Genomic DNA, 23,043 nt, shown 5'->3' on the forward strand with positions numbered 1-23,043 from the left:
TGATGTCTTTTCGGTCATAGGAAACGATATCGCAAATATTATGTAGAAAAAAAGACACAAAATTGGTGATTGGTCAACTGTAGGGGTGGGAACTATGGATGGGATTTTTCAATTAAGTGTTTGTAAGTGCTAGCTGCTTGGCTGGCTAGCTAGACTAGCAGAATAGGCCTACTTACATTTACATTACATTTTTGTCCTTTAGCACCGCTCTTATCCAGAGCGACTTACAGTTAAGTGAGTGCATACATTTTCATACTGGCCCCCCGTGGGAATCGAACCCACAACCCTGGCGTTGCAAACGCCATGCTCTACCAACTGAGCTACATCCCTGCCGGCCATTCCCTCCCCTACCCTGGACGATGCTGGCTAATTGTGCGCCGCAGAGAAAGCCAGCAAGCCAACCAACTAAACTAAAGACCTGTAAAACGTTTTAATCATACAACATAAAAGCTTCCCATTGGCAAAACCAAAATCAAATTTTGGTAGCAAGGCCCAGCTAGCTAGCTAGCTATTGTTAGCATACAGGGAGTATGCGAGCACAGTCGTGTGCTCACGCCTTACCGAGTTCTGCTAGGAGCAAACAGGACCTAGTCTGCAGTCGCCCACCCACCGGCCTTGGCAAAAAGCGGATGTTTTTGGTTTTCAGGGATACAGTATTTTCAACCTAAAAAAAAAAGCCTGCTAAGTTAGGTTAGCAGTGGCCTTAAGCGCTTGTGCACATACATACAGTATGTATGCTTGTGTTACTTTATTGTCACGCTGTGTGTGTGTGTGTCTTGCAGGCAGTGTTGTGTAGGTACAGAGCTGGTAGACTGGCTGGTGCAGCAGAGTACCTGTGTACACACTCGCTCTCATGCTGTAGGGATGTGGCAGGCTCTGCTGGAGGAGGGAGTACTGAACCACGGTGAGACTAGAGTGCCCTCTGCTGGACACAACACTTTCAAAGGTCTTTAACCATTTCTTCACATATAGGGAGAATCTCAATTGCATTTCTTTGATTCCTCACATCCTCTCTTCTCGCCTCCTCCTCAATACCCAATGAATGAAAAGGTTAGTGTTTCCTCCCCTCTGACCTTTTCCAGCTTCCCCACTATGTTAGGTCAGTGATTTACTAACCGTGTGTGTGTGTGCCTCCCCAAGTGGACCAAGAGCTGGGTTTCCAGGACAAGTACCTGTTCTACCGTTTCTTTGACGATGAGGAGGAGGACACCCCGTTGCCTAGCGAGGAGGAGAAGAGAGAGAGTGAGGAAGAGCTTCCTGAGACCATCCTCTTCCTCGCCCAGATAGGACCTGACGCCCTGCTGCGCATGATCCTCCACAAACCGTCAGTAACAGACAGACAGACAAAACACTCAAACATGCGTTTGATCTAATGAATTGAATTTGAAATGTAATGTAAATCTCCTTTCTCTGTCTCTCTAGTCCTGGTCAGAGGACAGGTGATGATCTGGAGATCATCTATGATGAGCTGCTTCACATCAAGGCCTTATCCCACCTCTCCAACACTGTGAGTCTAGACTCTTTTCATTTCAGCAAAGCCATGTTGCTCTAATGAGCTAATAGTAGAAGTCCCAAATGCTAACATTAACTGTCCTGATCTCGTTTGCAGGTAAAGAGGGAGCTGGCTAGTGTTCTGATATTTGAGTCCCACGCCAAAGCAGGAACCGTGTGTAAGTCCTGCTCTCACGTCCGTACTGTGTGTGTGTGTTTTAGGGACACACTAAGTTGTCTCTTCTCCTTCCAGTGTTTAACCAGGGAGAGGAGGGCACATCCTGGTACATCATCCAGAAGGGCTCTGTCAATGTGGTCATCTACGGCAAGGTATGACTTCTGTCTGTGTGTGTGTGTGTGTGTGTGTGTTCATTTATTTTTGTCTATGGAAATATTTTCACATGACTTATGGGCCTACAAAAGATGACACAAAATAATGCAGCTACATACAGTATCAGTCAAATGTTTGGACACACCTACTCATTCCAGGGTTTTTCTTTATTTTTACTATTTTCTACATTGTAGAATAATAGTGAAGACATCAAAACTATGAAATAACACATATGGAATCATGTAGTAACCAAAAAAGTGTTAAACAAATCAAAATATATTTTATATTTGAGATTCTTCAAAGTAGCTACCCTTTGCCTTGATGACAGCTTTGCACACTCTTGGCATTCTCTCAACCAGCTTCATGAGGTAGTCACCTGGAATGCATTTCAATTAACAGGTGTGCATTCTTAAAAGTTAATTTGTGGAATTTCTTTCCTCCTTAATGTGTTTGAGCCAATCAGTTGTGTTGTGACAAGGTAGGGGTGGTATACAGAAGATAGCCCTATTTGGTAATGGACCAAGTCCATATTATGGCAAGAACACCTCAAATAAGCAAAGAGAAACGACAGTCCATCATTACTTTAAGACATGAAGGTCAGTCAATACGTAACATTTCAAGAACTTTGAAAGTTAGTTTCAAGTGCAGTCGCAAAAATCATCAAGCGCTATGATGAATCTGGCTCTCATGAGGACCGCCACAGGAATGGAAGACCCAAAGTTACCTCTGCTGCAGAGGATAAGTTCATTAGAGTTACCAGCCTCAGAAATTGCAGCCCAAATAAATGCTTCAAAGTGTTCAAGTCACAGACACATCTCAACACCGACTGTTCACACCGACTGTGTGAATCAGGCCTTCATGGTCGAATTGCTGCAAAGAAACCACTACTAAAGGACACCAATAAGAAGAGACCTGCTTGGGTCAAGAAACATGAGCAATGGACATTAGACCGGTGGAAATTTGTCCTTTGGTCTGGAGACCAAATTGAAGATTTTTGGTTCCAACCGCCGTGTCTTTGTGAAACGCGGTATAGGTGAATGGATGTCCGCATGTGTAGTTTCCACCGTAAAGCATGGAGGAGGAGGTGTTATGGTGTGGAGGTGCTTTGCTGGTGACACTGTCTGTGATTTATTTAGAATTCAAGGCACACTTAACCAGCATGGCTACCACAGCATTCTGCAGCGATACGCCATCCCATCTGGTTTGGGCTTAGTGGGACTATCATTTGTTTTTCAACAGGACAATGACCCAACACACCTCCATGCTGTGTAAGGGCTATTTGACCAAGAAGGAGAGTGATGGAGTGCTGCATCAGATGACCTGGCCTCCACAATCCCCCGACCTCAACCCAATTGAGATGGTTTGGGATGAGTCGGACGGCAGAGTGAAGGAAAAGCAGCCAACAAGTACTAAGCATATGTGGGAACTCCTTCAAGACTGTTGGGAAAGCATTCCAGGTGAAGCTGGTTGAGAGAATGCCAAGAGTGTGCAAAGCTGTCATCAAGGGGTGGCTATTTGAAGAATCTCAAATATAAAATGTATTTTGATTTGTTTAACACTTTTTAGGTTACTACATGATTCCATATGTGTTATTTCATAGTTTTGATGTCTTCACTATTATTCTACAATGTAGAAAATAGTAAAAATTAAGAAAAACCCTGGAATGAGTAGGTGTGTCCAAACTTTTGACTGGTACTGTACAACAGCTGGCTTGGATACCCCTGGGGGGACATGTGTCACAGTTTTGGAAACTCTGACTTGACTTTGCTCATCATAAGTCAGCACATTAAATGACTAGCTTAAGGGTCTCAGAATACACACACACACACACACACACACACACACACACACACAGTTTGATTGGTCACAATGTTCATTAATGCGAGCACTCCTCTAGCTGTCTGAATCCTCTGTTTTTTAACCTTGTGCGTTTCTCATCAGGGTGTAGTGTGTACCCTGCACGAGGGAGATGACTTTGGGAAGCTGGCGTTGGTGACAGACTCAGCTCGAGCTGCCTCCATCGTACTCAGAGAAGACAACTGTCACTTCCTCCGAGTGGACAAGGAAGACTTCAACAGGATACTCAGGGTATAGTTTTATACTGTACCAAATATTATTTTTTATAACTAACCCAAGACAGACCACAGCCTGTCATTTCCAAAGGGAGCAAATTAATCATAGTGGGCAGAACAAGCAAGGAGGTGGGCAGAGCCAAGCACGAGCTAGCAAGGTCCTATTGGCAAGTTCTAGCATGTATTTGCATATTTCCGTTAGGGAACGCCTACTCTGAGGTGCACGTGTGCAATAACTAAATTTGCCCTTGCACTCCTTCTAAACGACTAAATTTTTTGAAACTTTGGCAAAGGGTGAAGTCTACAAAACTTTGTCCACTCTGTTAGTAGTTTTGGGAACATAAAACTGTATTGAGATCAAATGTTTCATTGATGAGAAGGTGCAGAATGTCGGCAAAAATCCATCTCGCTCCATCTTCTCCCACTACCGGCCACTGGGCTTCCTTTCATAACCATATTTGGTGGTGAGTGGAAATGCCAACCGGATGCTTCAGATTTATACATCCGGTGAAACATCTGTCTCATTGTTCTGTGACTGTACTGTCACAACACTGTGCAATACTGTACCATACTGTAATTTACTTTACTTTAGGATGTGGAGGCGAATACAGTGCGTCTGAAGGAGCATGAGCAGGCTGTGCTGGTCCTGGAGAAGAGTCCCAGAGCCTCTACTCTGGGAAACATCAAGTACACTGTGATGTCTGGAACCCCTGAGAAGATCCTAGACCACTTCCTGGAGACCATGAGGATGGACACACACCACTCTGACCCAGGTACACACACACCATGGCGCTTACACACACACACGACGGCACTTACACACACACACCTAGCTTACACACAGCCAGGTAGAGATACACTGTGAGTCCCTAGGGTTGAGGGCCTGGTACTGTATAGGACTGGATGATGGGTTGGTGGATATGAATGAATATCTGTTTTCTAATATTATTCTCTTTCTTCCTCTCTTTTCTCTTTCTGTCTTTTTCACCCCCTCCGCTCCTCTCAGATCCTGCGGTAGATGACTTTGTTCTCATGCACTGTGTCTTCATGCCTAACAGCCAGTTCTGCCAACTGCTCATGGCACAATATCCTTTTTCTCCTTCCAACTCTCTTCTCTTTTACTCCTTTCTTCTCTCTCCTCTTGTTTTCTCCCTCTCCTTCTTTCTTTCTCTCCCTCCAGTTTCTGTTCTTGACATATTCAGTATGTTACATATAGGTTACAGTTATGTTTTACACTGGGTATACAAAACATTAAGAACACCTGCTCTTTCCATGACCTAGACTGACCAGGGGAAAGCTATGATCCCTTATTGATGTCACCTGTTAAATCCACTTCAATCAGTGTAGGTGAAGGGGAGGAGACAGGTTAAAGAAGGACTTTTAAGCCTTGAGACAATTGCGACATGGATTGTGTATGTGTGCCATTCAGAGAGTGAATGGGCAAGACAGAAAATGTAAGTTCCTTTGAACGGAGTATGGTAGTAGGTACCAGGTGCACTGGTTTGTGTCAAGAACTGCAACGCTGCTGGGTTTTTCACGCTCAAGTTTCCCGTCTCTATCAAGAATGGTCCACCACCCTATGGATATCCAGCCAACTTGACACAACTGTGGCAAGCATTGGTGTCAACATGGCTAGCATCCCTGTGGAACGCTTTCGACACCTTGTAGAGTCCATGCCCCGATGAATTGAGGCTGTTCTGAGGGCAAAGGGAGGGGATGCAACTCAATATCAGGAAGGTGTTTCTAATGTTTGGTATATAGGATGAATCACAATAATTGTTTGCTAAAATAATAATATTTGAATAGATATATAGATATTTTTAATAGCTATATATATATTGAGGTGAGCGCATTGGAAATGCTTTTGGCGGTTGACCTGCTTCTGTTTTGTGGGTGGCACTGTGTGCTGTTTTCGAAGGATGGGTCCTGGCCTCTCGGGGGGCCTAGGGATCCGGGAGGACGGGGGTGGGATGCTGATCACTGGGATGACGGCCCAACTTGGGATGGGGAGGGGCTTTAGCGGGGGGAATAGTGGAGAACAATTGGAGGGTTACTTAGTAGCAATGCAAATATCATGGTACAGCTGTATGGACACTCAATTGGTAAATTTACAAACATATATTATGATAAATAGATTTGAAACTTGTATCTCATTATGGTAAGTGGTGAAATAAGTATAGCCAGTTATAATTGTAATGGCTTAGCAGATAATAACAAAATAACAATATTTACATGACTCAAAGAGAAGGAATATAATATCTATTGTTTACAGGAAACTCATTCAACAATTCTAGATGAAGTTGTGTGGAAAAAGGACTGGGGGGGGCGAAATATACTTCTCCCATGTGCAAAGAAACTCAAAAGGGGTGATGATATTAATTAACAGTAATTTCGATCCGAATGTGCAAATTGTCCAAACAGATCCGCAAGGTAGATTAAGGTAGATTTAAGGATTTTAAATATGTTATTGGACCATAAACATATATGGCTCATTAACCTTTACGGACCAAATAATTATGATCCACACTTCTTTGACAATATATATATAATAAATTATTAACCCTGCAAGCAATACAAGACTCTATTATTATGGTGGGAGATTATAATACTGTTTTAAATAGATCAATGGACCGTAAAGCGAATCACACTACAAACTATCATCCTCATGCTCTTAAGGAAATCATGAATGTCATGGATACATTAGAACTAGTAGATATATGGAGGCTTAAATATGCTGACCTAGTGAGATATACATGGCGGAAACTCAATCAAGCTAGTCGTCTTGACTTCTTTCTTATGTCATTCTCGTTGGCACCAAAAGTTTAAAAAGTGTTGATAGGGGACAGAATGTGGTTGGACCATCATATAATTGGCATATACATTACTCTTACTGAATTTCCACGTGGGCAAGGAGGATATTGGATGATAACTTGTTTTTAACTAGGACAGAGGAATTTATAACAGATTTTTTCCGACATAACATAGGTACAGCAAATCCCCTTATTGTATGGGACACTTTTAAATGTGCCTTTAGAGGCCATGCAATTCAGTACTCATCTCAAAAACAAAAGCAATTTAGGTCAAAAGAGTCCATACTAACAAAGGAAATAGAAGGTCTAACAGAACAGATAGATAGCAATAAAAACTGTAACATAGAGGATCAGAATAAATTAGAGGAAAAACAACAATAAATGGAGAAACTTATTAAAGAAAGATCAAGTGTAATATATTATCAAAATAAAGCAAACTGGATGGAATATGGGGAAAATGCACCAAATTCTTTTTTAATCTTAAACTTAGAAATGCTACCAAAAAGAATTTACTGAAACTGGTTACAAATGACGGAGTCACCCATGATTCACCAAATTATATTTTGAAGGAGGCGGCAAAGTACTTTAAGCATACAGTATGTTTTCATTTCAGTCGCCTCCATCTCCTCTAACTGAAGCTTTTTTTTCTATTGATAATGTAAAATTAACAGCCATACAGAAAGACTCATGTGAAGACTTTGAAAGTGTAGTTGTGTTATATCTTTAACCCTGTGTGTACCTACCATGCGGTGGCTCCCCCGGGTTCGGAGCAGGAGAGGTTGGAGTACGCTGCCACCTGTAAGAGAAGAGTCCTCAATCTGGCCCTGCGCTGGGCTGCAGTACACACACACCACCTACAGGAGGAGCCAGCAGCACTCACATTCCTGGAGGTGCACACACACCAACACACACACACACACACACACACACACACACACACACACACACACACACACACACACACACACCTGACAAGTTGTCTAAGCGTGTGTTTCTGTCTCTAGGAGCTGTATGGGAGTGTGTCCAATGACTCACGGATCCTCAGAGCTCTGAAAGACTTTGTACCCGATTTGGAGAAGGTCGTAAAACTACAGTATGTAAACCCTGACCTCTGACCTCTAACCCCCACGTGACCCTCAACCCCAAACCTTGGATGTTTAGCAACAAAACAGAAGCGTGCGTAACTATGTGGCAAAACAGACTGGGTTGAAAATTATATTTAGTCTCCAAATGTTTATTGAAAACATAAATACATTTGCACAATGTGCACGTGTTGTCTCTCAAATACATTGTTACAGTTGTTGGTTAGCTAGTTAGCGAATTTTAGCCATATTAGCATTGACATGAAATCAGTCAAAACACCTAGAAACAAGACATGGTATCAAGAACAAGATGAAACTAGCTGAAATGAGTCACGATTCCCCACGTCAGCTTCTTGTCATTGTTGCTAGCTATCTGGCCATCCAGAATCACAACAACTCAGACTTCTGCCCCAGTGAAGCGTGCGCATCATTTTGGTGCCGTCAGCTAACCCATCTATGTAAAGACAATGCATTAATACATACACTTCTGTTCTCTTGTTTCTATTCTTCAGTTCAGAAGAGGCCAAATTGAAAAAGGTATGAACAGACTATGTTTTCGGGTAGAGTCTGTGTGTGTCTGTAAAAGTGTGCGACGTGTGTTATTTTTTTTATCTCTGTGGCCTGTTTCAGCAGAAGGTCCTTCTTAGAGAGTTCAGCAACGGAGACGAGAGACTAGTGAAGAAACAACCCATCAGGAACTGTGACGAAAGTGAGTGTATTTGTGTTTGTGTCTTACTGCACTTTTTATAAAAAACATGTTAAAAACGTGTGTGTGTGTAGTCCTGTTGAAGGTGTACTGCAGTGACCATACCTACACCACCATCCGGGTTGCCGTGGCAGCCACAGGGAGAGAGGTGACCAGTGCTGTGGCTGACAAACTGGCCTCAAACGACGACCTACTATTGGTCCACCTCAGCTCCGCAGGCGGTGAGGAGCCAATCACATCTCACTTCATTTATACTGTACAAAAATATAAACGCAACAATTTCAACGATTTTACTGAGTTACAGTTCATATAAGGAAATCAGTCAATTGTAATAAATTCATTATGTCCTAATCTATGAATTTCACATGACTGGGCATGGGTGCAGCCATGGGTGGGCCTGGGAGGTCATAGGCCCACCCACTTAGGAGCCAGGCCCACCCACTGGGGAGCCAGGACCAGCCAATCAGAATACATTTTTACCCACAAAAGGGCTTTATTACAGACATAAATACTCCTCAATTTCATCAGCTGACCGGGAGGCTGGTCTCAGACAATCCCACAGGTGAAGAAGCCGGATGTGGAGGTCCTGGGCTGGCGTGGTTGGATGTACTGCCAAATTCTCTAAAACGACATTGGAGGCAGCTTATGGTAGAGAAATGAACATTCAATTCTCTGGCAACAGCTCTGGTGGACATTCCTGCAGTCAGCATGCCAATAGCACGCGCCCTCAAAACTTGAGACATCTGTGGCATTGTGTTGAGTGACAAAACTGCACATTTTAGAGTGGCCTTTTATTGTCCCCAGCACAAGGTAATGATCATGCTGTTTAATCAGCTTCTTGATATTTACATTTACATCATTTAGCAGACGCTCTTATCCAGAGCGACTTACAAATTGGTACATTCAACTTATGGGACAACCACTTTTTTGAAGGATTACTTTATACTATTCCAGGTATTCCTTAAAGAGGTCTCCGGAAGGTGGTCAGTGACTCCGCTGTCGTGGGGGAGCTTGTTCCACCATTGGGGTGCCAGAGCAGCGAATAGCTTTGACTGGGCTGAGCGGGAACTGTGCTTCCGTAGAGGTAGGGGAGCTAGCAGGCCAGAGGTGGATGAACGTAGTGCCCTCGTTTGGGTGTAGGGTCTGATCAGAGCCTGAAGGTAAGGAGGTGCCGTTCCCCTCACAGCTCCGTAGGCAAGCACCATGGTCTTGTAGTAGATGCGAGCCTCAACTGGAAGCCAGTGGAGTGTGCGGAGGAGCGGGGTGACATGAGAGAACTTGGGAAGGTCGAACACCAGACGGGCTGCAGCGTTCTGGATTAGTTTTAGGGGATTAATGGCACAGGCAGGGAGCCCAGCCAACAGCGAGTTGCAGTAATCCAGACGGGAGATGACAGGTGCCTGGATTAGGACCTACGCCACACCTGTCAAGTGGATGGATTATCCTGGCAAATTAGAAATGCTCACTAACATGGATGTAAACAAATTAGTGCACACCATTTGAGAGAAATACATTTTTGTGCCTATGGAACATTTCTGGGATCATTTATTTCATCTCATGAAACACGGAACCTATATATATATATATATATGCCATTTAGCAGACGCTTTTATCCAAAGCGACTTACAGTCATGCGTGCATACATTTTTGTGTATGGGTGGTCCCGGGGATCGAACCCACTACCTTGGCGTTAAAAGCGCCGTGCTCTACCAGCTGAGCTACAGAGGACCACACTTTACATGTTGCATTTATATTTTTGTTCAGTATACATATCATTTATTACTGTCATTTTCTATTCCAACGTGTGTGCCTTCTCCTGTACAGAGAAGCAGATGCTGAAGCCCAATGACGTGTCTGTATTCTCCTCTCTGAGCATCAACGGGCGAATGTTCGCCTGTCCCCGGGACCAGCTGAATGCTCTGGTGAGAGAGAATGAGGAATAGAAATGTGGCAACATGTTTTCCTTTGAGGCACAACCATACTGTACATCAGGGAGCATAAAAATTTTTCTTGAGCGGATGGTCACGGGGCCGGAACATAGGTACAAATCATTGGTAGACTGAAATTGACCGCAAGAAGCCCAAACAGATATCATATTTGACTAAAACATAATAATTTCAAACCTTGCTAACATTTGTATACGATCACATATACAGTGTCTCTCTATTATGCGCGGGAATACTTTGGAACAGATTTCCAAAATTAACATGACTTGGAGCTGATTTGCTGGTGTTTTTACAGTATTTTTGTGTCCCAACAATAAATAAAATAAATAATTTGCTCAGAAAACTTGACGGGCCAAATAAAATCACCCGTGTGCCAAATTCGGCCTGCGGGCTACCAGTTGGGGAACCCTGCTGTACATCATAGTGATGTGTAGACAATAACCCAGTGTGTGTATGTGTATCAGACCCCTCTCCCAGACCAGGAGGGGCCCTCAGCGGGGTCCATGTCCAGTTTTGAGCTGATGAGTTCTAAAGACCTGGCCTACCAGATGACCCTGTATGACTGGGAACTCTTCAGCTGTGTACACGAGGTAGACTCATACACACCCTTGCTAATTTGAGATAACCAAGCTTGTCTTTCTGTACACCTGGACCCTATAGTATGTGTTTCCTCTCCTCCCTGCTGTAGCATGAGCTGTTGTATCACACGTTTGGCCGTCAGAGCTTCAGGAGAACCACCGCCAACCTGGACCTCTTCTTACGCAGGTCTGATTTGAATCAAACATGATATCTAAATAACTTCGATTACTTTTTTTCTAGGCAGGTTGTTGGTGTATGTTACAGTATGTTATTTGACCTGCGTGGGATTGTGTGGTCGTGGTCAGGTTCAACCAGGTGCAGCTGTGGGTGGTGACAGAGGTGTGTCTGTGTGGTCAGCTCAGCAAACGGGTTCAGCTACTGAAGAAGTTCATCAAGATTGCTGCTCAGTGAGTCTTGTGCACACAAACAGTCAAACACTCACTCGTTCTGTAGATACGCACGCTCATAGATTATTGATGGTACTGAAATGCTTCTTCAGTCTCTCATTGTATTGTTGATGTTGCTTTCTCCAGCTGTCGGGAGTTTAAGAATCTGAACTCGTTCTTTGCCATCATCATGGGTATGAGCAACCCTGCAGTCAACCGACTCACCCAGACCTGGGAGGTAAACCATGACTACTACTATAGTGTTAAATTACAGCTTTTCTATACATTCACTGAAAACTGAAGCCCCTAAACCTTTCTCTTTCTGTTGGCAGAAACTCCCCAGCAAGTTCAAGAAGTTCTATGCTGAATTTGAGAGCATGATGGTGAGTTGCTTCTCAAAGACCAATTTCTATTTGACCCCTAAGTGGACAATAAAAAAAGTTATTGACCTTTGAACTGTGATGTGTGTTAACAGGACCCGTCCAGGAACCACCGGGCCTACCGCCTGACCGTCACCAAAATAGAGCCGCCAATCATCCCCTTCATGCCCCTCCTCCTCAAAGGTAAGCTCCGGTCACGATCAGTAGGCAAGCAACGGAAAACCGTTTTCAAACGGAAATCGAGGTGAGAAAGTTAACTCCTCTGTTTCAAACTGTGCTTTTTCTGTTCTCTTCTCAGACATGACTTTCAGTCACGAGGGCAACAAGACATTCATAGACAACATGGTCAACTTTGAGAAGATTGTGAGTATACACAGGCGTTCATAAGATGCTCATAAACTCTTCATGCCACTTGTATGAATGTTGTAGTCATAGAATTAGGTTGTAGTGTCAACAACCTTCATAGAACATTAATACAACTTATGTATGACATGTGACAACTGGTGTACCACACCCCCCGCAAGCCCAGCAGTTCGGGGGGGGGGGGGGCAACCCAGAAAATAAGCATATGAACACATCATAAACCATGAAAAATTGTGTAGAATAGCATGATATTAGCTATAAAACTGCACATTTCTTTCCCTGCCCCATGGCAAAATGTGTAGAATTGCAGGGAATTAGCTGTTATCCTAAACAATCAAATGGGTTGCGAGGTGGGGGACTTGCTCGGATCTTGCGGGGGGTGGGCTCGCGAAACTGCGGTATGCCACTGCATGTGACACTGCTTGTTGTTGTGTTTTCCAGCGGATGATCGCAAACACCATCCGGGCAGTGAGACACTGCAGGAGTCAGCCGTTCAGTAAGTCTCTGCTCTATCACTAACAAGTGAGCCTTTAAGCTGGACCCATAACAATAGGCATTAACAATACATCTCTCTCTCTCTCTCTCTCTGTCTCTCTCTCTGTCTCTGTCTCTCTCTCTCTCTCTCAGACCCTGAGGTGTGTCAACCCAATAAGAACCATGCTGAGGTGAGGGGTTACGTCAGGAAGCTGTGTGTGATTGACAACCAGCGGACCCTGACAACGCTCTCCTATAGGCTAGAGCCCCGCAGGACCTGAGCCCGCCCACCATCGCAGTAGTTACGTATGTGACATCATACTGAACCATCAGCTCTATGACATCATACAGAACCCTCAAGCCTCCGCGAGAGATCACAGGTAACCTACATCACTGTGACATCACATGGCTTCATCTGGCCTCTGATATCATCTGGAAAACTCAGACCTCTATGACATCACATGGAATTCTTAGCCCTCTATGACATCTTACCGAAACCCTTAGCCCTCTATGACATCACACAGAACCATCAGCCTATGCGACATCACACAGAAGAGAGATGATTAGAGATCCGAGACACTTGTTAATTGTAAGGTTACTGTACACGTAGATAGAAAAATGCAAGTACTTAAAGTGACTGAAAAAAATCTGATTTCAAAAGTAAAAACAATAGGTTTTAGGTATTTTTAGTGATTATCAGTATCCCTTACTATAAGCAGATGTCAAAAATATGAAGAAAGTATATTGTACCAGTTTCACAAATACCAAGATCTTTTACATAGTGTTATAGAGAAGCAAAACCCCTAGCATTGTTATGCCAGTGTTAAGCTCTGTTCTGAAATCTTTCCTCAAATTCTTGTTTATTTTTGCATGAAAGCACAACTCATGTAGCATATTGATATTTCTGTTAAATCAGTCATCCTTCTCAGTTGTGTTCTCTTCATGTACTTTTGTATATGTGGATACAGTATATTTGACTCTTGTTTTACCTCAGGACCGCATTATGATGTCAGTGTGTTGAGAGTGTCTAGTCTGTCTGATCTTTAAATAAAAAAATATCTAATATATCAATCAAAACATTTTATGCTGGCGGTGGTTATTGCTGATTTGGTCACTGTTTTTGTCCATGAAAGTGATGTCACCCTCTCTGTCCCCAGTTGATGATGTCATCAAAGTCGTTCCTGGTTGGTCGTGTCACCATGGTCATTCCAGACTGGTGATGTGACTGTCCCCCTCATTCCTGGTGTATGTGGTGGGAGTGTGTTTTTAGTTGCTGAGTGAGTGAGAGACAGGGTTGGTTGTCAGACTAGAGAAGAATCGTTCTCTAGCCCTGTGTCTGACCTGTGAATTGTGTCTGACCTGTGTGTGTGATGCCATGCATGCCCTGAATGCTAGCAGCCTTATTTGAACTGACAGCAAGAGGTCACACACCGAACATCCACCCCATACATACACTGGGAAAGCAGAGAACAGGCAGGCGAACAGAATGTGATTAACACACACACACACACTCTTATCTCTAACTCTCGCTCTCTTTCTCGATCCAAGTGTGTGTGTTCTGTAGTCTCACCACAGGGTGGCGCCTCAGCACCTGGCCTGAATGAGGGAGTGAATGAGGTCTTACTACATTTACTGAGAGACTCTCGCTGTCTGCTGTCTCTCACTTCATTCTCTCGCTCCATTCTGCTATCGGGTGTGATCAAACTTATTCTCCCTCCTACCTTTTCTCTCTTTCTCTCTCTCCGTTCCCTCGCTCTCAGTTTGCTCTGTGTACTCAGAGCGGCTGTCGTCGAGTGTGTGTGTGTGTGCCAGTATGCCATGTCGTCTCTGAGTTCGTCGTTTGTCCAGATAAAACATGAGGACCTGCGGTTCTATGAGAACTGTGGAGGGGGCAGCTTTGGGAGTGTGTACCGAGCACACTGGATATCTCAGGATAAAGAGGTTGCCGTGAAGAAACTACTCAAGATCGAGACTGAGGTAAGACCGAGACACACACACACACACACACACACACACACTCAAGTGATTTGGTATGCCTTTCCTCCATGCCAGTCATTTGATTTGAGACAGCTCTCTCCTGTTCTCTCTCCAGTTCTCTCCAGTTGCCTGTGTGTTGATTTGGTTTAAACACTCCTCTCATTGTGGAGTACAGTATTTGTTTATAACATAGGCTACTCCTATTGTGTGAAATAAGGTATGGGCTAGCTATTTCTTAGGTGTGTGTAGTACTGCAGTTCAGTGATTCCTAACCAAATTCTGGGTCATGGACACGCCCCTCCTTTTTTCACAATGAACAAAAGACTATGTCCTGCCACATCCCAGTCTAAAGTTGTGACCCAGTATAAATTGGTTCCCGAACCAGCAGAAAACCCTGTTGTGGGTTATGGTGGCCTGGCAGTGACACTGTCATAAAACCCCCTGACTTCCTCCCTCGAGGGCTGAATAACTGTTAGTACATATGCTGGCAGGGGCACTGCTGATCACATGCACACACACATGTGCACACTCACGCATGCACACGCACATTCACGTGCCTGCAAACAGACACATGTATGTTTGTGTCTGTTTGCAGGCACGTCTGTTTGCAGGCACTTCTCAACAGCTTCTACCCCCAAGCCATAAGACTCCTGAACAGCTAATCATGGCTACCCGGACTATTTGCACTGCCCCCCCACCCCATCCTTTTACGCTGCTGCTACTCTGTTAATTATTTATGCATAGTCACTTTAACTCTACCCACATGTACATATTACTTCAACTAGCCGGTGCCCCCGCACATTGACTCTGCACCGGTACCCCCCTGTATATATAGCCTCCCTACTGTCACTTTATTTTACTTCTGCTCTTTTTTTCTCAACACTTTTTTTTGTTGTTGTTGTTTTATTATTATTTTTTATTTATTTAAATAAATGCACTGTTGGTTAAGGGCTGTAAGTAAGCATTTCACTGTAATGTCTGCACCTGTTGTAGTCGGCGCATGTGGCCAATAAAATTTGATTTGATTTGTATGCATGCACATACTCTGCAGGAATTTTGCTTTGAGAAACTCTAGCCTTGATGCTTGGTTACAAAACAGTTGGATTGTGTTACATGATCATGTTCCATGACTCTATCTAGTAAGAGGTTGATACAAGTTGTTTGTGTTCTAGATACGGCCTGTTAGTGAGTTGATTGATTGCATGTTTGCCATGTTGACGTTGTGTTCCTAAGTGCTCTGACCCTAACCTTAGCGTGAAGAAGTTCATACAGTACACAGATGCATAGCAGAAATACATTCTGTACAACCCTCAGATTGCTTAAATAAAATGTATCAAAATGCATTATCATAGAATTAGGAATTAGATTACTAACACTGCAATTTTAATAGGATTTCTAAATTATGACTCATACTCTTACTGTAAGTTAAATACTGTGCATACGCTCTCTCCTCCTTACCCCTCTCTCCAGGCTGAGATTCTGAGTAGCCTCAGTCATAAGAATATTATTCAATTCTATGGTGCCGTACTGGAGTCCCCCAACTATGGCATCGTCACAGGTCAGTGTGTGTTTCCTGATACACATTTCTGATGGACATGGAACCACAGGTCTATGATCAACATTTAGGCCACTGAGCGTGTGTGTGTGTGTGCGCTGAGTTTCCTGGCAGGACATTTGTAACTTAACCCAGGTTTTTATGTGTCTACTCCATGTGGTCATATGGTTGAGATCAGCTCTGTGACAGCACTGCCCATATGACTTACAGAACACACTACCCAGTGTGTGTGTGAGCCTGATGTGCTAAGCTGTGTTTGACGTTTCTCAAGTCGTTGTGATAAATAAGTTCAGGTTGTGAGTGACAGGAAGAAAATTGTTGGACGATCTCGAACCCTGTTCTCTCTCTGTGTGTGTGTGTGTGTGTGTGTGTGTGTGCATGTGCTATTTATTTATGCAGTTAAGTGTTTATTCTGCACTACACTGTACTGTATATTTCATGTAAACTGTCCTTGGGTTTTAGAGAGACATTATGTTACACACTCCAGTTATTTTTTAACTTTTCTTGTTGAAAAACAATATCCCAAGTATAAATACAGTAATGTATACACACTTAACGGTGAGCGAAAGAGTTATTTTTTTTTACACCTGCAAACTTCAAGGAGTAGGGCATTCAAGGAGAGGGTCTGATGTGATGTCATCGGCCTCCCCCCTCGCTTGAGGAACAATAGAGGAGCAATAGAGAATTAAAGAGGAAAGGCCCACCAAAGAGAGAGGTCGCCAAATCACCTGTGGGCTAAATTCGGCCCGCGGGCCGCCAGTTGGGGAACCCTGGTTTACAGTACGTGTTGTGATCTACTCTACAGAGTATGCGGGCGGAGGTTCTCTGTATGAGTACCTCTCCAGTGAACAGAGTGAGGAGATGGACATGGAACAAATCATGACCTGGGCCATGCAGATAGCCAAAGGTAAGGACAGAGGGTTAGATTGACCCATGTTTTAAGTCTTTAAGTTCCCCTGTACCTAGAGAACCGTTAGCATGCTAATTAAGCCCTTTGGTTTAGTTCTGTCATCTATGAGAAGGCAATAGGAGCATATTCTCATCTGGTGTGAGGATCAGTGACTTGTTTGGAGACTGGTAGCCATTGTTTAGCCGAGTTGTTAACATTTTGCTGGTCTGTTATTGGTTCATGGCTGAGGATGTTTAATGTTTCTGTCCAATAGGAATGCACTATCTTCACTCGGAAGCCCCAGTCAAAGTCATTCACAGAGACCTCAAGTCACGAAACGGTAACCAACCGCACACACACTCTGCAACCAAACGTATATCTACCCTCCAGGACATCCAACATTTCACGCACTACTGCTGCTACTTAATCATTTTCAGATGTGAACTAATGGCTATAGTTTCATACTTGGGGAAAGCAAAAACCACAAGTAGAACCCCCCCACTGACTCATCTCTTTGTGTCTCAATACAGTGGTACTGACAGCAGACAAAGTGCTCAAGGTACAGTAGGGTCTCTAACAGTTATTGTATGTTCCACTTATCCATCCATGATTCTTTTGTAACTAAGTGTCCCAATGCCGTCTCTCTCCCTGGTGCGTTGTCAGATCTGTGATTTTGGAGCGTCTAAGTTCCAGTCCCACACGACCCACATGACCGTGGTGGGCACCTTCCCCTGGATGGCCCCAGAAGTAATACAGAGCCTACCTGTATCAGAGACCTGTGATACATACTCCTACGGCGTGGTGTGTGTGCTGGAGGGGAGGCATTTAATATTTTCTACGTCAAGTGGTTTTTCAGCCAAATATTGAATGTATCATTGTGTGTATGTGCGTGCATTCCCAGGTGCTATGGGAGATGCTGACACGGGAGGTTCCATTTAAAGGCTTCGAGGGGCTGCAGGTGGCTTGGCTTGTTGTGGAGAAACAAGAGGTACCCACACATCCAAAGACACGTTGTTCTGATTTTAGGAATAGTTAAGAGCTTCAAGGGGCTCAGGTTCACTCACAAATAAAAGACGGTCATATGCAATACCAAACATAAAACAAACACAACACTGAACAAGCAACACACACAGAGCTAGAGTAACAATGTGATGCTCTCATGCTTTCCGCTGTGAGGAGGGTAAGGGGTATTTTTAGGGTTGATGTCAGCTCTCTGCTCTTGTAAGGCATGGATACTCTGCTGTGGAGCTAGGCCAGGACGTGTAGTTTTACTGTGTGTGTGTGTGTGTGTGTGTGTGTAGGGGGTTATACTCCGTGCTTAATTTGTTCACTGACAGATTTGCTGCACATTCCCGACTATAGACTATGCCTTGGCTACACACAATCCACAGCTAGGCAAAAACGAAATAAGAAAGCTCTTGATCCTCTGTGGCTAAATTATAGGCCTACTCCTGGTGTGTTATTCTGAATTATTTCATTTCAGTGAATCTCAATCTAGTTATGTGAGAGATTCAGGCGCGCTTCTCTCTCTCACCACCGCAACGGCCATGCGTTAGTCTATCTCTAGGCTACAATGTTGCGCAAACCATAAACTGACTCAACATCAATCAATTCTTAGAATATCAGGCATGTTTTCACATTACGCTTTTTTTTTAGGGTGCAGGAGAATTACAGAGGAGGCAACTCGATTTTAACACTGATTGCTTTTATTGGACTTTTTACATTGCAAACCGTGAAAATTATTCTTCATGCTAGGAGAGGTACCTGATCCGGGCAAATAGGTTCCGGAATGAAACAGTCCATAACTGAGAAGTGCCAGATCCTGTTCCAGCAGGATCCGGCTCAAATGAAGCATTGGTTATACTGTGTTTGTGCGTGCGTGTGGAAGGGGGTTCCAACTGTGTGTATTCCAGTAATAGTGTACTGTCACCCATAGAGATCTGAGAACATGATTCCTGAGTATCCTAGCATACTTTTGGATGGGGTCCAATAGTAGTCCCTAAATAACCAGAGCGAGAGAGAGGGAGAAGGGGGGGGGGGGGGTGACCATTATACTAACCGTTACTGAGAGAGATTTATTTCAGTTTTAATCCCCCCCCAGAGGAAACTGTTTCCATATCCCCCTGCCCTTCTCAGTGGATGTATCCTATAACCCAATGTTTCCCAACCCTGGTCCTCGACTACCCCCAACAGTACACAGTTTAATTGTAGCCCTTGACAAACACACCTCATTCAACTCATTGAGGGCTTGATGATTACTTGACAAGTTGAATCAGGTATGCTTGTCCAGGGTTACAATAACAATGTGTACTGTTGGGGGTACGAGGACCAGGGTTGGGAAACGCTGCTATAACCTGCTGTTGCTATGTAATGCCCCCCCCCCCCCCCCCCCCCCCCCCCCCCCCACTGGAATTTAAAGGCACAGTTGACATTATACTGTAACTGATGGGTTACTGGTTCAACTCCCTGCTGATCGGGGACTGTATCCCCTCTAAGACTACATTTTAATGGGGGAGCCTCAGCATTTCCTACTTCATATTGTGAGTGTGTTCCTATGAGTGTAATATTCCTCTGAGTGGGTGTGTGTGTGTGTTCCAGAGGCTGACCATCCCCACCAGTTGTCCGCCTAGCTTCGCTGACCTGATGAAGAAGTGCTGGCAGGCCGAACCAAAGGTGAGAGGGCAAAGGTCAGGGCTACCACACAATCATCTCCATATCTGGCTCTGGAGATGCCAAATCCTGCACACCCTATACACTGAGTGTACAAAACATTAGGAACACGCTCCTAATATTGAGTTGCACCCCCTTTTGCACTCAGAACAGCCTCAGTTTGTCGGGGCACGGACTCTACAAGGTGTCGAGTGTTCCACAGGGATGCTGGCCCATGTTGACTCCAATGCTTCCCACAGTTGTGTCAAGTTGGCTGGATGTCCTTTGGGTGGTGGACCATTCTTGATACACACTGGAAACTGTTGAGCATGAAAAACCCAGCAACGTTGCAGTTCTTGACACACTCAAACCGGTGCGCCTGGCACCTTCTACCATTCCCCGTTCAAAGGCACTTAAATCTTTTGTCCCGCCCATTCATCCTCTGAATGGCACACATACACAATCCATGTCTCAATTGTCTCAAGGCTTGAAAATTATTCTTTAACCTGTCTCCTCCCCTTCATCTACACTGATTGTAGTGAATTTAACAGGTGACATCAATAAGGGATCATAGCTTTCACCTGGTCAGTCCATATCATGAAAAGAGCAGGTGTTCCTAATGTTTTGTACACTCAGTGTAGTTCTCCAGGGCCAGAGTTGGACACCCGAGCAGCTGGTCTTGACCCTGAGCTCTCAAGGCTAGCTCACTATGAACTGTTACAGAAGCCTGAACTATAGATAAAGTCCTAATGTGCTAAGTTGGCTGTGTGCAGACTACAATTCAATTTGAGTCTTAGTTGAAAGATATCAAAAGTGTATGTGTTTTCTAGGAGCGTCCAGTGTTTAAGCAGGTGTTGGGGACTCTGGAGACCATGTCTAAAGACAGCAGACTACCAGAACAGTGTAACTCCTTCCTACACAACAAGGACCAGTGGAGGTACAATTACAGTTTGTGTGTGTGTGTGTGTGTGTGTGTGTGGGGCTCTGTTTCAGACGTGTGTGTGTGTGTGTGTGTGTGTGTGTGTGTGTGTGTAATGTATGTCATATACAGGTGGTAGAGTAAGCAGTCTGGATTGTTTAAGCTCCAACTTTCTGCAGCCAGACACAGGACAGAGAGCAGGGCTCACTGTATACACTCACAACTTAACAAGAGGCCCCAGTGTGTGTTTATGTGTGTGTGTGTCTCAGGAGAGAAGCTGAATGCATGACCCTGCTGGCTCGTTGGCTTTGGTCTATAATAAGACTATGGTACCTATCCATGTAGGAGATTCCTCTACTTAGCCTGTTTCTACCAGAGCGAGAGAGAGCGAGAGAGTTCACAAAATAAGCATTTAGGGGGCAGCTAGAAGTCAAGTACGGGAAAAAGAGGGGAGAGGGTGCTGTATAGAGGGGGGCAGAAATGTAAAGAGTGCATGTGAAATATACAAACTGAGCGAGAACGAAGAGAGACAACAAGGAGTAGAGAAAGGAGGAGGGGGGAGAGGGTGACAGATTCTGTTTGTGTTTGACATGAGTGTGGCAAGATAATCAATTATGAGGGAGGTATGGAGAATGGGTGGAAAGATCTGGGTGAGAGAGGGAGGGAGAGCGTGAGGGGGAATCGAGGGGAAGAGGGAGGGAGGGAGGGAGGTTTAGTAATAGAGGGAGGGGAAACATTGTGAAGAGGAGAGGTGGAGAGAAGTAGGGAGAGGCGAGGAGTGGGATTGGGGGTTGGAGAGGGGGAGGAGTTTAAAGAGAGGGAAAGAGGGAAAAGTTGAGGGGGAGGGAGATATGTCCTTGCGTCAGATGTCTGTGTTTATTTAGGTGCTGTGAGAGCTGCTGGTGTTTGTGTGTGTGAGCGCGCGAGAGAGCATTCCATTATGTCCCTTTATATCATAGACTAAACAGTGCCACATGCTGGAATAAACTGGCAGTACGAGACAACTGCTAGGTTTCAGATTACAGCGCTTTCAAAACAGAGCAACTCGATCCCATACTGTCTCTTAAAAGGAAAATGACTTACCTTGATAAAAGTTTACTAAGCCACTGCCACTAATTTCTAACATTAGCATTGATGACCACAGACCAAGGGAAGGGACATGGGCATATGATTAACAGTAGGTCTCCTCTCTGTAGGTGTGAGATAGATGCTACGTTGGAGAGGTTGCGGAGGCTGGAGAGAGACCTGAGTACCAAAGAGAAGGAGCTGGAGGAGAGGGAGAGAAGACTGAGACTGTGGGAGGAGAGATTGATGGAGAGGTCCAATGTTACCCCTGTGAGTAGCCTACATATTTGCCGGGTTTCAAAGACCATGATGCTTCATTCATAAACATTTTCTATTTGTTTTACAACCTTATTTGAGATTTAGATATTAGAAACAGTCATGTTGTATGGTGTCAAAGCCCAGCATCCCTAGAGTAACAACACATTTATAGTGTGGTTAATGATGACATCTGGGTTGTGTTCAACTGCCCCCCCATCTCTTTCTCTCTTTCAGTTCTTCTCCCCCATAGCATCAGGCATCAGCTCGGAGTCGTTCTTCCGTTCTCAGTCTCAGGAGTCCAACAGCGCCAAGATATCCTGCCTTATCAGAACCCTCAGCAACGGAGAGAGGGAGAGGGGGATGGAGGGAGGGATAGACAGGGGGATAGGTGGGTTCCAGTCCATGATTAGGGGCTTCTCAAGCAGTCTTGGGGAGGCGGATGGGGATGGAGGGATAGAGGTAACCTGGGGGGAGAGAGAGAAGGAGAGGGGGACGGAGGGAGGGATAGAAGGGGGTCGGCTGGAGCTAGGGGAAGGGGGGAGGCTACAAATCATGCTAAAGGGGTTCCAGGGTGGGATTGGAGAGATAGATGGGGAGACAGAGAGGGAGGAGAGGGGATGGGGGGAGACTGGGAGACAAGAGGGATGGAGGGAGGTAACGAAGGAGGAGAGGGTGGTGGAGGGGGGGAGTGTGGAGGGAGGGAGGATGCAGTCAATGTTTAGGGAGCTGAGTGGGGGGAGTATGGTTGGGTTTGGGGATATGCTCTCTCTGGATGATATTGGGGGGATAGAGAGGATAGGGGACATGGATATGAATATGAACATGGGGGTGGTAGGGGTCAGGGGTGACATGGCTAATGTTGGGGTCATAAGTCATAAGGTCAGGAGTGAGTTAGGGGTCAGAGGTCAGGGGGTGAGGTCGGGGGTACAGGTGAGCATGCGGACAACATCCAATCAGAACTCTTCTAAGACCTGCAGCGTACGACAGGGAACCAAAATCAATATGGCCGCCACCGCCGCGACGCTGGACATGAACATGATGGACCTGGGCTGGTCTGACGACGACAGTGACTAGGAGAACACACAAACACTATTTTGTTTCTGTTATGTCA

At 44.7% G+C, this 23,043-nt stretch overlaps 2 protein-coding genes across 2 annotated transcripts in view; both read left to right on the top strand.

The window, feature by feature from the left end:
* Nucleotides 1–12,901, top strand: part of LOC311146808 (rap guanine nucleotide exchange factor 4-like) — a gene marked incomplete at both ends in the record, with an annotated part of 61,136 nt that extends 48,235 nt beyond the window's left edge. Inside the window, 23 exons of the mRNA XM_084183407.1 lie at nt 783–904; nt 1,141–1,324; nt 1,423–1,507; nt 1,610–1,670; nt 1,745–1,821; nt 3,764–3,910; nt 4,487–4,667; nt 4,901–4,974; nt 7,439–7,594; nt 7,709–7,797; nt 8,299–8,323; nt 8,417–8,495; nt 8,567–8,713; nt 10,317–10,414; nt 10,903–11,028; nt 11,127–11,203; nt 11,323–11,424; nt 11,551–11,641; nt 11,736–11,786; nt 11,879–11,966; nt 12,082–12,146; nt 12,588–12,642; nt 12,774–12,901. Coding sequence (XP_084039533.1) covers nt 783–904; nt 1,141–1,324; nt 1,423–1,507; nt 1,610–1,670; nt 1,745–1,821; nt 3,764–3,910; nt 4,487–4,667; nt 4,901–4,974; nt 7,439–7,594; nt 7,709–7,797; nt 8,299–8,323; nt 8,417–8,495; nt 8,567–8,713; nt 10,317–10,414; nt 10,903–11,028; nt 11,127–11,203; nt 11,323–11,424; nt 11,551–11,641; nt 11,736–11,786; nt 11,879–11,966; nt 12,082–12,146; nt 12,588–12,642; nt 12,774–12,901 — 2,308 coding nt within the window. The remainder of the gene's footprint in view (nt 1–782; nt 905–1,140; nt 1,325–1,422; nt 1,508–1,609; nt 1,671–1,744; nt 1,822–3,763; nt 3,911–4,486; nt 4,668–4,900; nt 4,975–7,438; nt 7,595–7,708; nt 7,798–8,298; nt 8,324–8,416; nt 8,496–8,566; nt 8,714–10,316; nt 10,415–10,902; nt 11,029–11,126; nt 11,204–11,322; nt 11,425–11,550; nt 11,642–11,735; nt 11,787–11,878; nt 11,967–12,081; nt 12,147–12,587; nt 12,643–12,773) is intronic.
* A 1,383-nt stretch (nt 12,902–14,284) lies between these two features.
* On the top strand, nt 14,285–23,006 carry LOC311146944 (mitogen-activated protein kinase kinase kinase 20-like; the record flags this gene model as incomplete). The annotated part of the gene is made up of 12 exons (XM_084183558.1): nt 14,285–14,597; nt 16,068–16,155; nt 16,958–17,059; nt 17,316–17,381; nt 17,572–17,600; nt 17,705–17,842; nt 17,943–18,029; nt 19,640–19,714; nt 20,521–20,627; nt 21,806–21,944; nt 22,167–22,391; nt 22,902–23,006. Exons 1-12 carry the CDS (start codon nt 14,439–14,441, stop codon nt 23,004–23,006), a joined length of 1,320 nt encoding a protein of 439 aa, XP_084039684.1. The 5' UTR covers nt 14,285–14,438.
* Between the last annotated feature and the right edge of the window lie 37 nt (nt 23,007–23,043).

Source organism: Coregonus lavaretus (assembly GCF_964263955.1).
Source record: "Coregonus lavaretus genome assembly, chromosome: 19".
Lineage (NCBI taxonomy): Eukaryota > Metazoa > Chordata > Actinopteri > Salmoniformes > Salmonidae > Coregonus > Coregonus lavaretus.